This window comes from Coenobita brevimanus, chromosome 61, assembly GCF_032717465.1.
Source record: "Coenobita brevimanus isolate Jiangsu-jjx chromosome 61, ASM3271746v2, whole genome shotgun sequence".
Classification (NCBI taxonomy): Eukaryota; Metazoa; Arthropoda; class Malacostraca; order Decapoda; family Coenobitidae; genus Coenobita; species Coenobita brevimanus.
In genome coordinates, this window is record NC_137014.1 from 14,217,726 (window position 1) to 14,235,950 (window position 18,225).

The following is an 18,225-nucleotide window of genomic DNA, read 5'->3' on the forward strand; positions in this document are numbered from 1 at the left end:
AATCATAAATGCAATTTGGAGTAATCAAGATTGGTGGTCTTTATATATATATATATATATATATATATATATATATATATATATATATATATATATATATATATATATATATATATAAATGGCATGTTAATAATAAAAACAAATCTGATCATGTTAATCTGAGAGAAAATGAAAAGGCAGTTTCGAATTATGAAATTTGGTGAACAAGACGTGTACAAAGAAAATGCTAAACTTCTAAATCCGCTGACTAAGTCAGCTGAAAAAATAGTTCCAACCATTCAAACGTCACAACCTCAGTCTCCTGCCAATCAAACACCACAGCCCCAATTTTCTTGCCATTCAACCTCAGCTCCCAACAGTACATCAGCTGCTGTGTTCACCTCAGCTAAATACCGTTTTTAAAGTTGGGAATAATGGGAGCACGTCCAAAGGATTAGGGTCGTGCATATGGTATAAAACCTGGCGAGGATGGTTTAGGTTTTATACTTAGTTCAAGTGACATATATATTGAAGAAAACGATGTTACTATTGATAATACAACGTATCAGGGCATGAAAGGATTGTGTAAACTCCTAACTCTAAAGAGCCTGAACAGGTATCAGATACAGGAAGTACTATAATATTTAAACGAAGATTGTGCTGAAAACAAAACCATTCTTAGGACAAAATGAGAACATCAGAGCAACCATAGGAAGTTAATACTCAAACATTAAAAAACCGATATATGATAAAATTATAATTATCAATCTCGCCGATGTAGCTTGCTTGACATCACGCAATACTGTGAGACAGGTGAAAGGTGTAGAACCTCCATTATTTTCCCAACATCTATTATTTGTAAAGATTAGGGAGGCAACAAGAATGTTTTCAATGAATTACAGGCATTTAACCATTAGCTTCTGCGGTTGGGAATATTCGCTGAAAATACAATAAGAAAATTTTCTTTTAAAATAACTGGAGCACAAAACACACCTGTCACATGGCCAAGCCAAAAAAACTGAATCACGGGTTAATGAACATCTACCTGTATCCCTCAGGATCGATCCGAGAACGACTTGAAACATATCTGTGCCACTGACACAAACAGACACAGATAGGCAGGAAATAAGTTTACATTACCTTAAAACTGAGTAAGCCTCAGATTACACAGTGATCCTAACACGGTGGCTTCCCTAATTTTTCCCAACTTTATCAGCAGCAGCAGGTCCCCTCGGTTCCAGTCACTGGCGATGGTAGCTCCATAGTTAAAGCCGAAAACGATTTTTAAAAACGATAAATAGCTAAAAGAATTGCAGAAACAAAATCGAGCAATGGAGGAGAACGGGAAGGGTGTCTTTTTAAAACTTTACCACCAAAATAAGAGCCAGAGTTCTTCGAAAACCTTTGCCCTAAAATAAAATTGACAAAAGCCTTAATTTAAAACCATAACAACGGTTCAACATTTCCTGTAATGGACAAATAGCCAATATGAATTGATAACATTCCCAATAATACTTAGCTTTCATCCTTTTCGCTGGATATAAACGAGACACCCTACCAGTGTCTCCAACGGAACGGGAATGAGGTATATTGAACCTCGATTCAATACAATGTCCAGACACTCACTAGACCTGCTGCCATAAGCCATTGAAGACACTGTGCAATTACTTCGACTCTTTTGGAGTTACTTCTCTCTTGGAATTCGAAAATTTTATCAAGTGTAACCTTCTCTACCCAGCCTGCCGCATCCAGCAATTAAACGATGTCAGCTGTGCTTAGTCGTCCTCTATGGTCTGACTGCAAAGAAATTAGACTATCCCACCTTTCTTCGGTAAGCGTTTTTCCTCTTAAACAAGTGTAAGTTAACATCTTCGGTATCGGACCTGACGTTCGAGTGCATCAGCAGCAACAACGAGAGGGAGAGGTCCTTCTGGAGTTGGATTTACGATTCTCGATGATGAAGGCAACTTTAATGTTACCCATATAACGCTGGGTAACGTTGCTCGCCTTCTAGAACCAAATGATGGTGATACTAAATCTTACGTCGATGGTGACGTCTCTGCAACTACTGAACGTTACGAGACAAAGACCCATAGTCTGCAGACTGAGCTTACGAACGAATGCTGTAGAACAACTGCGTGAAGACCTGACGCAAATGAATGAGCTTACTATTAATCTGAGCGTCAGGGAAGATGTTTTGATCGATGAAATGTTTAAAGGAGAAACTGAAGGGGGGATGAAGCTCGTTACCAGCGGCAAGCAAAAGTTGCACATGGTTCGTGAGTACTGCCTGACCAAATCCAAGGGCTCAATCAGTTTACTAACACCAAATACAAGGCTATGGATGCTAAGCTGACCAACGAGATCGAAAGAGTACAAGTCATTGCTGAATACCCTATATCCAAGCTGGAACCCCTTAATACATATTATATACATCCACAATGAGAACCTCCAAACGGCTCTAGACTCCATCAACAAGCTAATATACGATCTTCACAATAGTATAAAAAGAGTAACAACAACTACGATTTATGACATCCTCTGCAACTCCTGGTGATTATCATTGTTTCCCAGAAGAAAATGCTATTACTGATAATTATTACTGAGTAACGACATTGTTCATCTTGCTTTATAGTTTTTTTTTTCTCTTTTGATAAATAACGAAGAGTCAAGAGATATTCAAGTGCCTGCCAAGCCCGAGTATCTGGAGACGATGAAGTGGAGTCAAGGGGCTCAAGTAAAGCAGTATAATGTCTTGGGAGTTAATCGCCTCATAACCTAATTCGGTCTTTCCTTACTCTGTACTCTGGCAGTCGATGTCGAGCGATTTCAAATATACTTACCCAAGCGGGTGCCCAGTCGTTTGACTCAATCTCACCTCAAAGTTAACGATAACCGCGATTTTAACCTAATCTACCACAGACTCAACGACTCAGGATCGCATGCCCATCACCGTATCACTTGCAATAACCTCACCTGATCCTCCACCGTCCACCAACACTTAGCACCACCTGAGTCTACAACGGTCTAAACCCTCGTAAGCTCAGTAGCTGGACTTAGACTCGGACCCTCTGCTGAATATCATTAAAAAAATAACCATAACGCTGTCCATCGATGATGGCAGGTGGGCTTGCATCGCTCAAAATAAATTTTAATAACTGCATCACACTCATCAAATTTACACAAAAGCTCATAATGTTCACAACCATCGCTGTCCACACCATCAAAACCCCGGGTGGGCTCGGACCCTTGTCTTGTATAATGCTGCTACGAATCCACCTTTTAGATATTGTTTACACTGCCATCAGGCGATTTTATTCAGATGAAGATTTCAGCAGTCCCAGTAATCGTTTTCCTGCGTTAATGGTTCTTGAATTCCCTTTCTGTGGCCAGCAAATATGATTAAACTTGAGAAAGACTTCGCATCCAAGAGGTTAGGTTCTGGCACTTCCTGCTCCTGATATTCACTTCCTCACCATCTGCTCCTACTTTCACCTCATTTCCTACCGGCTTGATGGCCAAACCCTAAACATTTTGGTGTTATCCTTGCCAGTAAGGAATTAGATAAATACCACAATGTTTGGTGTTTTCCTTCTCAGTTATGCTTCATTTAATATCAGCTTTTTCCTTCTCTCAACAGGACGACGAGGAAACGACGGAGCCTCCAGTGGTCATTGAGTACGACGTGAGTCACACACAACTGTTGATGTGTCTTAATATGATCTTGTGTGTGTGTGTGTGTGTGTGTGTGTGTGTGTGTGTGTGTGTGTGTGTGTGTGTGTGTGTGTGTAATTCACTGGTTCGGTCGGGATCACGTGATGGGGGTTTGATCATCAGCTTTTACCCTCCCGGAAGAGAGCTGAGAGCTCATATAGTCCGATCTAAGGCAAAGCTTGTGACCTTCACACACGCACACACCCATCTTCTTGCTCAAGGGGGACAGTAACTACCTGCTTCGTCAGTGAAACTTCTTGCAACCCGAGCGAGGCGCGAACTCCCGTCTACTAGATTGTAGGCGAGAACGTTACCACTGTGTGTGTGTGTGTGTGTGTGTGTGTGTGTGTGTGTGTGTGTGTGTGTGTGTGTGTGTGTTTAGTAATAATTTTCCTATGATATACGTTGAGTCATACTCCCTTTTTAACCTAAGGAGTATTTTCTGTTTTATTTATGTTGTCTCTGAATAGTTTTGCTGAATTTAGAATGGATTTTTTTTCGAGATACGGGAGTTAATTAAGCTATCATTAATCCCTTCATCACTATTTGTCCTTCCAAAGTGAAATGAAGGCGTCCTACTGATGGAAGCAATGGTCTAAATAATACGTCATCGGATTTAAAGGCTTAAAGAACCAACTTGTAAACCTACGTAAAGTACTTTTTATTGCCCAAATCTAGCTGTGTCTAAGCAAAGTCCAAGTAGATCACAATATGAGTTCATTTAGCTGTGCACTGGTGTTGGGGTGTCTGGAATATCAATATCTTGCTGGATGTAGACAGATGCCTCCCACAATGTTTCTGTAATGGATGGAATAAGAAACTTCGCAGCACTTCCTCCCTAATCAGTTAGTTTTCCGATTTTGTTTTTAGTACTCAGGTAACGTTACCGAGGAAAACATGTCGAGACCATGAAGATACACATATATAATACATAGAGAAAATCAGTGCATAATAGGACATTACGTTGCTAAGAAAAAATGTGCTACGAATTCTACGGTGCCACGTAGAATACTAACCCAGGTCAGAGCAACTCGCTTCCAGTGTTTGTCCAAGGTCCTTATTATTTGCTGTCTGAATATTTATGGTATGGAACTTAATTCTTCTCTGTCGACGACGAACACTAAATGAATTTCAGTGAAATAAATCATAACAGTACCACAACTAAATGAACTTTAATGAATTAAGTCAATATCCTAATACTTGGAGGCACCAGTTCTAATACCGATAAGGCAGAGAATGGGTGTTCTAAGAGACTGTGTAACTAGAAAGACGAGTGAAGGTAACGTTCGAAATCAACAACTACAGAGATTAAGAGAGCTGAGTTGTGTACTATTGTTGATCTGGCAAGGATCTGACGTCAGAGAATACAAATGAAAATGAAAACAACTCAATACAAAGGTTTGGAAATTCATTGAGCTTTAGCAGGTATTACTACAACTCCCGCATACTTTTCTCTGACACACACACACACACACACACACACACACACACACACACACACACACACACACACACACACACACACACAGCCAAACGTCATATCTCCTATAAACACCCAGTCGCATATCAAAAAGAAACCCAGCAGATCAAAAACTGCTTTTTACAAGTAAGCTAACCTGCCTTGAGCAAAATAACTGATGTGACTTACTGTTTCCAGGACAGGGAGGAACAGAAAGATGCTGAGAAGATCATTTTCGTAAGTAACTTTTGGTTTTGTGTCCCCTTTTAAAGTCTGCATTGATTTTAATTGATTTGTAATGGATGCTTGTTCAGATCAGTGATTGTTCATGTGCTATGAAATTATCCTTAAAGTTGACAAAAACATAAGTTTACTCAATTACAAGTACAGGGTATTATTTTTCTCCCTCTATACTTCTTCCTCTTTCTGTGTATACAAGGCCTCTGAAACGCCACTGTGCAGTAAAGTAACACCTCACACTTACACAGTAACTCATATTTCACGCTTGCACACCACATTGTCACACCATACTAGCAAACCTCACACTACCATACTACACTCCGTCGCAACACATTAGCACACCTCTCACTGCGGCACCACACACGGCCACACCTCACAATCATATCTCACTCCACAAAACTGCACACCAACACACCACACCAGCACCATTTACAGTACCACACCACACCAGCACCATTTACAGTGCCACACCACACCAGCACCATTTACAGTGCCACACCACACCAACACCATTTACAGTGCCACACCACACCAGCACCATTTACAGTGCAACACCACACCAGCACCATATAGTGTCACACCACACCAGCACCATTACAGTGTCACATCACACCAGCACCATTTACAGTGTCACATCACACCAGCACCATTTACAGTGTCACACCACACCAGCATCATTTACAGTGTCACACCACACCAGCACCATTTACAGTGCAACACGACACTAGCACCATTTACAGTGCCACACCACACCAGCACAATTTACAGTGCCACACCACACCAGCACCATTTAGTGTCACACCACACCAGCACAATTTACAGTGCCACACCACACTAGCACCATTTATAGTGCCAGACCGCACTAGCACCATTTACAGTGCCACACCACACCAGCACCATTTACAGTGTCACACCACACTAGCACCATTTACAGTGTCACATCACACCAGCACCATTTACAGTGTCACACCACACTAGCACCATTTACAGTGCCACACCACACCAGCACCATTTACAGTGCCAGACCGCACTAGCACCATTTACAGTGCCACACCACACCAGCACACCTTATACTCACATACCACACTGTCACACCATAAAATGCCACATCACACACTGCCACACCATACTTGCACACCTTACACCGGCACACCACACTAATACATCTCACACTACTACACACAACGCACTGCCACACCCGACTACCACACCTCGTAGTGCCACATAACACACTGCCACACCATACTAAAACACCTCACACTGCCAAACTACACACTGCAATACCACACTAGCACATCTCACATTGCCACATTGCACACTGCAACACCACACTGCCACACCACACTGCAACACCACGTTCCAACACCACGCTGCCACATCACACTCCCTCACCACACTGCAACACCACACTAACACATCTCACACTGCCACATTGCACACTGCCACACCACACTGCCACACCTGACACACCACACTGCTTCACCACACTGCTACACCGCACAGCCACGCAACATACTGCCTCACCACGCTGCAACACCTCACACTGCCACGCAAGACACTAATGCACCACACTAGGACACCCTACAATGACACATGGCACACTGTCAGAAAACTTTAGCACACCTCACTGTGCCACATCACATACTGCCACATCACACACTACCACACCACACAATGCCACATCACACAGCACACCACACACTGCCGCACCATACACTGCCACACCACACACTGTCACACCACACACTGCCACATCACACACTTCCAAACAACACTGGCACATTTTCCGTCTCTTGCTACATAAAGACTTTTCTTCCAACCTGCATTATTTGTTACTAATTATTCATAACACGTTGTGCTGAAGCTACTGCATTTAGTGAGAACATAACCCTTTTGAACACTGTACCCTTCATACCACATCCTAATGTCTATTCAGCCAAGAGATTTCCTTGAGACCAACCCGGAGGAAGTGGATGGAGAGCGTCTGTTAGAGGGAGACATCCTTCTCTCGGCGGAACAGAGACGCGCCCTGGCTGAGAGGAAAGGCATTGCCAGTGAAGTGTACCGATGGCCAGAAGGCTCCGACGGGTATCCTCTGGTGCCATACACTTTTGGCGATAGTAAGTGCCTGTCATATTACTAATGCTTATAGTATTTACTTAGGAGATTTGAGAGCGATATGGGCAACAAAAATTTTGTGGCTATGAAGTGATTTTGCCATTTTTTATTAGATATGAGAAAATTTCATGCAACATATCAGTTGTAAAATATAATCTGATACTCGGTTTCCCTTATAATTAACATTCACACTTTGCATTGTTTATCTAGGGTCAGTCTTACTTCCATATTCTAACTTATTTCCGGTCATCAGCTAACTTTCATCAGTGACATTAGATTTGTCTGGTAACAAATCTTCAAGTCGTCACCAATCGACTTCGTGATGACGTTCCGTATTATGAACTACATACATTACTCGTGAGCTTAGAAGGATTTCTAACACAACTTCCAAAGTTATTTATTCTTCATATCAAACCTTAAAATTACCTTATATATATATATATATATATATATATATATATATATATATATATATATATATGATACATAGACTGCATTAATAACACAGTTGGGAAATAACGCCACACACAGAAAAATTAAATAACAAGGAAGAGGTGGATGGGAACCCTATAAGCTAACGAAGATCGGGCTTATGATAAAATACTAATGGTGTGTGTGTGTGTGTGTGTGTGTGTGTGTGTGTGTGTGTGTGTGTGTGTGTGTGCACAGAGAATGTGATCCAAGCGGCAGTGAGGAGTGGGATGAACCACTGGATGCAGCACACTTGCATCAAGTTCGCCCTGACCACAAACACGGCCCAGCCTCACCTGCGCTACATCTACGGCGGCGGCTGCTACTCCTACATTGGTCGTCAGAATGTCACCGGCCAACCAGTATCCATCGGCAGGGGCTGTGATCAGGTGAATAGCTTAACATACACAAATATCTCACCAAAAGAACAGAATGTTAATCTTGCTCGTTTTACTTTTTAATTTTAGACACGTAGCGATGAATACATTTACTAAGCTCAACAACCGAAGACATACTCTTCATTCCGCGGCTTTTACAGACTGCACTCCCGTCCAGTAATTATCACAGTCAAATCATGCTCAACATTTTTCTTCTCATGTGCCATTCACTGAAAATGAAGATATTGATTCTATCTTGAGTTGTGAAAGCACCATCCCCACCCATCCTGCCCACCCGTCATCACCCACCTCACCCAATCCCTTTCCCACCAACACCCAGAGCATCGCACTTCCTAGGGTGGGCCCGTTCCACGCTGCCCCACAACCCACCACCATTCCCGCCCATCCCACTCACCCTTTTCCACCCACCTAACCCCGCCCACTATGCAGGCTGAGAGAAATCTTGTCTTCTCCCATTCATAGTGTGCATTATAACACGGTGTCTTTATCCCGCCCTACCCCATTACCGAGCACCATCTCAGGCGGTGACTGAATCGGTAGAGAGGTGGCCTGCAGTCCTAATGAATCCAGGTTCGAATCCCGGCTGGGGCAAGGAACAGTTTAAGGATTTGAATTTCATAAAGCAGACTTTACTGATCTAACAGAAGACCCACCGTCATATCGTAAAAATGGCCTAGCTCCGCTAATACCAACACAGCAGTCTTGTATGAGACAGTCTTAGAATGAAGTCAATGTGGACGGTGGGTGTTAGAGCCGATGTGGTGATATGTGGATGTATCATTTATGTGGAAGGATTACTGGGCCAAGGAAACAGGCTGTGAAGCCTAAACCCAGAGGACACACTAAAAGGAAAAAAAAATCTTTCTGCCCCCTCTACCCATTTTTTGCTACTGTAACGTTGACACGCACCGTGTCAGCCTGCCTACACCGTACATCTCCACAACGTGTCCTTTACTCAGTATGCACTACTACCCACCATCATCTCAGACCACACCGTGAACTCATCTCTGCCTACATCACCCAGTCCAGAAAGATCCGGATAATTGACACAAATATCCTCAAACAACTGCATTAATAGGGATAATTTTTGGCAGATCCCTCCAAGCATTTGACCTGAAACAATCTGTTTGGATCTGAACCCGTATGATGGACCTAACAGAACCTAAAGCATAGATAAGTCAAGGAATATTTTTGGAGTGTTGTCCATGTTACTTTCCAAAGTAACCAGCCATCGGCACCTCATCTCAGCAAACTAAGTAACGTTTTATTGAACTACTGAACCAAGAACGAGAAGCTGTGAACAGTGACATGAAACCAACATTTGTCAATGAAAGTTGTGTTGTGTCATGTATGTATGGGTGAAAGAAACACCACTGGGTCCAAACATGGCTGAAATGACCAAGAATAACTAGAACTGAGCTAAGTTGTCCTGATTGGATGTCACAAGACCAGAATTTATTATATTAGACATAACTGGATGTGAAAGCCATGAAGAGAAGAGGATTTACTTGAAGCCTAATGAGGCTGCTGCCTCGGGCTTCAAATCTGTGGGAAGGTCGCAATAAATAAAAGAGTAATTATAAAAATAATTAATATCAGCAAAGTTTGAGAATATGCCAAGCATGATGGCGCAATGGTCATCTACTCCAATTGGGTAACTATAAAGCAAAACTCACGGGACTCTGATTTAGTTTTATATTACTATAATATCTGCTGTATAGAGCTATACAAAATAGCCTGAATGCCGCCTCTGCCCCCTCCAGGTGTTCACACTGGCATCTGCATCCTGTGAACACCAAGCAACATTTTATCATCTGTGACATTGTGACCTATGACAATAGCTCATTAACATATGCATGTATATGTGTACGTATGTATGTATGTATGTACGTCCATATGAATGTATGTACAGTACGTATATGTACGTAAAGGGGCCTCCTAAGCAGACTTAGTCTCAGACCCCAAGTACTCCTAGTTCGCACCTGGTCATCAAAGAACTAGACATAAATGGTCCTGATTGGCCTTGGACTGACCTGAAGGCACCAGACTTAGGCACAATGATGTACTATACAACACCAGAATGGATCCTACTGATCTGAATGGCCCGAAGTGAACCTGGCTGGACCTTAATGGACTTGACTGGACCTGGAGTGATAACATGCCGGGCCAGTCTGAATCTGAATGGCCCTGAACCTATGTTACCCCAATGGACCAATACTGACATGAATGGATCTAACAAAACCTGAATGGGTTGAACTGTGTGTTCCTAGTTAACTGAAGCTGAAAATCATAGGCCATTTCAGCATGTTTTTGTGACTGTTATATGATGCAGTGGTTATGCCAGCTGACAGTTATGCCAGTTGGGAGTTATGCCACCTGACTGTTATGCCGGCAACACGAAGGTTTGCAGTCAACATTCTTTCTCTTCTTGATAAAATAGTATATGAACATCAAAAGGTCTTTATATCTTATTTATTTTTAAGATTATTTTCATTGTGATGGAGTGTTAGATTTTTCGTACGGTACCGTAAATATTTTCTATCCCTTTTTACTTCCTCCCTCAAAACGTAGTCTTTCAGTCAAAATAGTGTCACCTATGTAGAGTACGATGAAAATATCTAGCGATATACAGAATTAAAAACAAAGACGTTATCATGCTTACGAGAATAATGGAGATTGCCTGAACACTCTGTCCAGGAGGAAATTACTTGATCATAAAGGGAAACAATGAATGAAAAGAAACGTCCATCTCGTAAAATGTAAAAGGAATTAGTGAAAAAATGAAAAAACAACATGAATGAGCTCGAAAGGCATACCCTAACCTAACATCATCATCATCATTACCCTAACCCGTTCTCCCACTTAATGATCTGGTGAGGTAGATTCCAGAAATACGTAAAGGGAAACTAGAAAGTGAGAGTACTGTTATCAATATGCCCAGTTAAATGAGTCTCACTATAATTCACCCATCATTTTAATTCCGTGAGTCCTGGTTCCATGTAACAGATGTAACCATCTGCACTTTTTAATAGATATGTTTTACATACACGTGTCTGACAGAATCGGTCAGTTGGCGTTTAAGTTAAAAAGTGGTTCCCAAACCTAATGCAACCAACTCGACACCCTTTCAGTTCCCATCAACTTCTCACACACATTCAATTATCATATCTTTCCAATTTCTTCTTGGCTTACCGCACATCCTTTTACCTTCATACTCCATCACATTTACAGTTTTACCACCATTTTTTCAATGATTTCCTCATATGATCATCATCATCATCAAAGCACACTCTTTTCAACTTTACCATCAACAAGCTTCTTTATTCCACATCTTTCACGAATCACACTAATTCTTATCCTATCAACTCTACCCATAGGACCAGGCGGTCTCATTTCCATTGCTCTTTCTGTTGACATACCATTTTCTTGCTGTATGTAGCAACCTAATTAAAGTAGCGTATGCTAACAACCTTGCCCAGCCTATAGCAATATTAACTAGGTTAGTCTTGTCATCTTCGTAAATGCACTGAGGAAATTTGTTTATATATTTATTTATATAAGTATCCATTTAGCCAGAACATATTTATAACAATATCCATCTAAGTATCGAGCCCGAAGCTAATACTTCAGGTTGGATCCTAGAGTATAATTGGAGATTATTATCAGTATTTAACTGATGTTGTTAATAGTTTTCGTACTTTCCTAGAAGCTCACCAACATGCCATATAAAGGTCTAGGTGCTGTCAGTACACAGTCCAGAATTTACCTTCCATTGTTTTCTGTCCGTCCTTTCTACCTGCTGTATGTTGATCACTTTCAGTTGGGCATTGTCGCTCACGAGATAGGCCACGCCATGGGCTTCTTCCACGAGCAGAGTCGTCCTGACCGCGACTCCTACGTCGTCATTAACGACCAGAACATTATCTCCAATTACCTTTACAACTTCAGGAAGGCATCTGACTCTTCTGTGAATGACTTTGGCGTGGCATACGATTTCTCCTCTGATATGCACTACGGACCTAAGGTACTAACAAGGATTTAAAAATTGTCGCTTCTCCATATTTATTAATCCAGTGACTTTACTGTCAGTTTATGACAGAGCTCCACATACAAAACCCGAGACATATTTATGATTCATGAGAGAGTTTCTAAGCAACTAAACTGTTACGTCCTGATTCATTAGGGTTTCACTAGTAACGGCAAGACTACCATCTCGACCAAGGACCCACTGGCCCAGGGTCTAATCGGTCAGCGTTCAGGACTGTCTCACAGGGACAAACTGCTCGCCAACAAGATGTACAACTGCATTGGTAAGTACCTGTGTGCGTTATTGGTCAATAATGGTCAAATGTAAATGACGTTGTTAGATATACTAATCTCTCGGTTTAGTACTTACGTTTTCTACTACTGTAAATGCTCCTTATTCCATTAGTGTTGTTCACAGGGAAAGATGGCCTCGATTGTCCAATATTTTTTCTTAGAAAAATCTTTCAAGTGTCTGTCAACCCATTATTATCCCATTCACTTCCTTACTACCCACTTCCCTCCTCACATCCCTTACTGCCCACCCCATCACTCATTGCTCTTACCACTCCCTTACTCCTCAGTTCTCTTCCTGCCAAACTACCTCCCCCGCACCTCCTCTCCCGGCAGTATTGGTCTTGCTGTCCCAGTCGGTGCTCACTTTTCTTACTGTCCGCCTTACTCTTCACCTGCCTTCCACTCTAGATCCTCCTACGCTACAGCCCAGTGAACTATGACCCTCGACCCCAATAATGCCCACCAATGTCCCGACTCTGTTTCCGCAACCCTGCCCCACCTTCAGCCTTTGTGTCCAACCCCTCCATCCTCCAAACCCTCACCTGTCCCAGCCACCCACATTCTCACCTGTTCCCAACACCCACACTCTTACCTGTCTCTACCACCCACACCCTTGCCTGCCTTCACCACCCACACTCTTACTTGTCTCCACCACCCACACCCTTACTTGTTCCCACCACCCACACCCTCACCAGTCTCCTCTACCCACACCCTCACCAGTCTCCTCTACCCACACCCTTACCTGTCTCCACCACCCACACTCTTACCTGTCTTCACTACCAACACTTTCACCTGTACCCACCAACAGGCAAGTGGATGAAGAAGTGTGGTCTGTCCTCCGACCCCTGTAGGAACGACGGGTACCTGGGTAGCAACTGCAGTTGTGTGTGCCCACCTGGGACCTCGGGAACTTACTGTCAGACTGTCACAGGCGGTTACTACGGTAGGTACTGTCTGGGTGATGCTCTGGTTAGTGTAGGAGGAGCCATGCTCTCTCTTCCAGTTAATAGCAGTGTATTGCACAGAAGTGTGTTCTGTCTACTATGTCGAAGATTAAAAAAAAAAAAAGATGTAAATAATGTATAAGTTTGCGTTAAAGTACGCAAAACAAATCAGTAATAAAAGAGGTGCCAGAAGGCCTCTTAAGCCCACGAGATATCTCCCAGCAATATGCACTTGAGCCCAATTACGAATATTGTCCCGTTCAGCACGATTGAGTTCGTCTTTTTTATATGATTGCTGCGTCAAGAGAAGAACATTCAGTCTATAGTAGAGTCGTCTCATACTGAAGAACTTAAACAATACTCTTGTACTTTTCTAGCATGAACACAGTGTTTATTGTTACCTACCTCTGCCTGCAGATTATAAGTATTCAGCTGAGACAGATGTCGTGAATTGAAATGCTTCACTTTCATTTCGAAAACGTATTTTGAACTAGTTCAAAATGTCTAGATCTCTTGATGGATCATTTCAGTAGATTTATGGCTACCGACTGCACAAGAGTCATTGCGGCAGACAATCAGTACTGGCTTTAGATATGAGGGACAGACGCTTTGAGACCTCCACCTCCCTTCCGTTAGATGCATCACGAAAGAAACTGGTTACCATAAAGTAGTTATGTTCATCTGACCATCTTTTAATGTCAGCAGACATCGTTGTTGGTCTATCTCAATCACGTGATGTACACCCGAGGAAAGTTCCGCATTATACACTTGCTCACCACTTCGAAATAGTAAATGTGAGACAAGTGGCAGCGAAGCAATAGCCAACATTCATCTATCTGGTAACTGTGAGAAGGATGGGGACGGAAGACGGAGGGGTAGGAACTAACAGCTCCCCCAGAGTTCCTCCTCCCTTAACCTCTCCCCTCCCACACAGTGGTACCAGACATTTGAGTGTCTGGCTACTGCTTCACTAGTGGTTGTCTCACACATAAAGGTCCGAACTGGCAGGCAGGTGTATAAGGCGGAACTTTCCTTGGGTGTACAATGAAGGATGGTGTATTCTCTAATGTTTTCTAGGGCTGGCGAAAGGTACATCAAAGGTTTCGAATTTAGATGTCCCATTTCAAAGAGCAGTCCATAAATTGAGTGTGTATGCATAAGATATGCTTTTCTTCTTTAAAAAGCATAATTAACCATAAATTTCCATACAGCTTTGGCACGTTACTGTCACAATGCTAGAAGCAGAGACCCGATGATAGAGAGAGAGAGAGAGAGAGAAACTTCCCCCGTCGTAGCATCTCTGTCACTTGCCAAGCCAAACATGCCCTGTTAACTTCAGAAATATGTATGTGTGGTGATGGTATTCATTATTCGGATATTCCTACATTTTGACTCTTTTACAGCTAAGATTTCTTTCGATCTCAATTATAATCGTCTGGTGTTACCCAAATTAAAAATTCGTAGGAGTACCACTGGTACAACCAGGGTTGTAAAAGGTAATTTTGAACCTTTTTCAATCAGGCTTTCTCTCAACTGACCAAAATTCTCCGGCGTTAGTCTGAATAAAATAACCAACCACATCAACTGCAGCGAAAAAGTTAAACCAACCTTACAAATAAGAAAAAATAAGAATAACCCGATGGATCCCGTGACGTATTCTTCTGGTTTATTTTTGCTACGTCCATATGATTATGTTCATCCATGGGAGGCGTTGTGTAGTAACAGAATCAGTGAAAGCTACAACCAACTGACCTAGTTCCAAACGTCTCTCCGAAACTGAATAATAGCGTGTGAAGACACCAATTCCTTTGTAGAAAGCAAGAATAAAATATGATAAACGTCATGGGAGTGAAGGGGTTCAACATTTCAGTGGTGCAGCAGCTATAGTATTGTGCCAATCTTGATCCTAAACAACGTCTTTAGGGCAACGCCTTTTTCCTAAAACAGCGCGTTTGATTTAATCTGTCGAAGATCCCTGACTCTTTCTGCTCTCTTGACGACCACGTGTAGTCAGAATGGAGGGTTGATGTGACTAATAACCAAGGAGACTTATTCTTACCTCACAACTAAATGGCATCAAGTTTCAAGGAAGCATAACTTAGTGTTCCAGTAGTGAGAGCACCGCAGTTCCGTCAGGCCAAAGCAAAGCGACTGAATACTTGTCAGGACACTAAAATATCATACACAGTTCATATTAACAGTATATACGTCACTAGCTGTTATGTAGTGTGTTATGATATTTTAGTGTCCTGACATAAGCTGGAAATATCGTATCCAGGAATTTGGAAAATCTTTTATCAGTTTAAGAGTTATCTGTCTTTAAAATATGTAGTTAAAATAAATGAAGTTTTGTATAACCCCGGCAATGTTTAAACAGCGAACAGCTTAACGTAGACCAACCTCCGTACCAATTATCTCACCAATAACCACCTCCCACTAACCTCTGATCAAACCTCTCCCCATTAACCTCTGATCAAACCCCTTCCCGCCAGCCCCTCCCCATTAACCTCTGATCAAACCCCTCCCCGCCAACCCCTCCCCATTAACCTCTGATCAACCCCTCCCCGCCAACCTCTCCCCATTAACCTCTGATCAAACCCCTTCCCGCCAGCCCCTCCCCATTAACCTCTGATCAAACCCCTCCCCGCCAACCCCTCCCCATTAACCTCTGATCAAACCCCTCCCCGCCCACCCCGCCCCATTAACCTCATCGCTAGCCACTCACCACTTATCTCCAGCCACTAACCCTCCTACCACTGCCTACAGATAAAGTCCTTGGTACTTGTTCAGCGAAGATCACTCAGGAGGGACAAGTCAAATCACCAAACTACCCCAACCGGTATCCTGCAGGTGAGAGAGAGAGAGAGAGAGAGAGAGAGAGAGAGAGAGAGAGAGAGAGAGAGTTTACATTAATAATAAATGTCCGACCCAGAAAGGTAACACCTTTTACGTCCAGCTCGCCATTTTTTCTCTAAGCCTCGGAAAGAGTACCAAGGCGTGACTGACGCTGTACTGGGAGAAAGGTTGGAATGAAATTTAACCAGAGAGGCAACATTTGCAAACAAAAGCGTGGCATTTCCCAGGTTTTGCTTTGTATATATAAATACATGTAACTGCTTGTATTTGAATGGAAGTGACGATGTGAGAGTTTAATTTGCTGGATGTAGTGACAGAAAAGAGAGGAAAATGAGCAAAAGCAGTGGACAGTAGTGTGACAGGGAAGGAAAGCGGATGATGCTATGAAAGCCTTGAAAACAAGCAGAGATCTGAGATTGGCAGCTGCGAGAGGCTTGCATGAACGAGGGTTAGTGCCAACTATAACACATAGATGTGAGACTGTGGTGTGGCATGAAATTGAAAAAATCAGGAATAAGAGCTGTGGAGATGAAACTGTTGAATGTGTGTGGGGTGCAAAAGATTGGATAGAATCCGGAATAATGTGATTCGTGAAAGATGCAGAGTGAAGAATCCTATGGACAACAGAGGTTAGGGAACTGACAAGCAACGAGTTTGCTGGATGAATTATGTGCGTAGGACTGTGTGACCAGGATTTGGCACAACGTTTTAACTTGACTGTCGTCGGATTGACTGTCTGATAGGTGAATGTAAAGCTACGTGCAAAGTATTTTTTAACCAATCAGGTTAAGCCACGATTCCTGGTGCTTGTAGTGAGTGGATGAGACTGTGACTCATTCAGATCAGAAAACTTTGGTTAATGTCTCATTTTATAATTTTTTCCTGGTTTTCTATACCCAGCCTCACCCCACCTTGGGGTGGGAAAACAGGTCTAAGTGATGATGATGATTAATTAATAATGTTATTATTCTTACTTATTATTATTTTTATTATTATTATTATCATTATTATTATTAGTAGTAGTAGTATCATTATTATTATTATTATTATTATTATTATTGTTGTTGTTGTTGTTGTTGTGGCCCCTTCGATTCAGTGCCATCCCTCTCAAATCCTCCCTGACTGGAGGACTTAAAGATGCTGTAACACATTAACACTGATGTACTGTACTCCCACCCGTTAAAACAAGGTACACAGTGTGCAAAGTGGATCGTGGCTCCTGAGTGCCATGTGCCTCGACTTACCTTCAACGACTTCAGGTTGTATAAAAAAAATCCTTACTGTGGTGGCAAGAGCTGCTGCTACTTCGACAGCCTGGAAATCCGGACGACCAACAGATACACCGGCGATGTGTGAGTTGAATGGATCTGATACAATGGCTTATCAGCGTTATTTATGACGTGGAAAATAACAACCATCTTTCTTGCTACCACCTTATGATCATTTTAGGAATGGTTTCCTGTCCCTTGCTGAAAATACTGCCTTTACAGTATCATTCTTCAGGTGCCGTAAATGCAAATAGGAACTCTTTAAGTTTTTCGGATTAGTGTTTGGTTGTTGTCTTCTATGATGGTGTGGATTGGGCAGTTTTAGGTTTTATTAAATAACGTTGCGGTTTTTTTTTTTTTTTTTTTTTTTTTTTAGATTCAAAATATTAAGCTCATTCAGATTTTCATATGACTTCCGCTCTTGACTCTGGGTGGTCTTGGTGAAACGGTAAAATCAT

General features: G+C 42.2%; 1 protein-coding gene across 1 annotated transcript; it reads left to right on the forward strand.

Annotated features, from left to right (window-relative positions):
- Positions 1 to 7,316: 7,316 nt before the first annotated feature.
- LOC145403695 (protein SpAN-like) lies at positions 7,317 to 17,855 on the forward strand. The gene is made up of 7 exons (XM_080275383.1): positions 7,317 to 7,512; positions 8,180 to 8,370; positions 12,200 to 12,403; positions 12,563 to 12,689; positions 13,508 to 13,642; positions 16,410 to 16,493; positions 17,689 to 17,855. The coding sequence occupies exons 1-7, from the start codon at positions 7,317 to 7,319 to the stop codon at positions 17,853 to 17,855; spliced, it is 1,104 nt and encodes a 367-aa protein (XP_080131509.1).
- Positions 17,856 to 18,225: the final 370 nt, after the last annotated feature.

What these genes read in the sequence shown, in the direction of transcription:
- LOC145403695 (XM_080275383.1), top strand. Translation starts at nt 7,317, where the DNA reads ATGTCTATTCAGCCAAGAGATTTCCTTGAGACCAACCCGGAGGAAGTG. An exon ending in ATATGCACTACGGACCTAAG is followed by an intron (nt 12,404 to 12,562) that starts GTACTAACAAGG and finishes CTGATTCATTAG; the next exon opens with GGTTTCACTAGTAACGGCAA. An exon ending in TGTCACAGGCGGTTACTACG is followed by an intron (nt 13,643 to 16,409) that starts GTAGGTACTGTC and finishes CACTGCCTACAG; the next exon opens with ATAAAGTCCTTGGTACTTGT.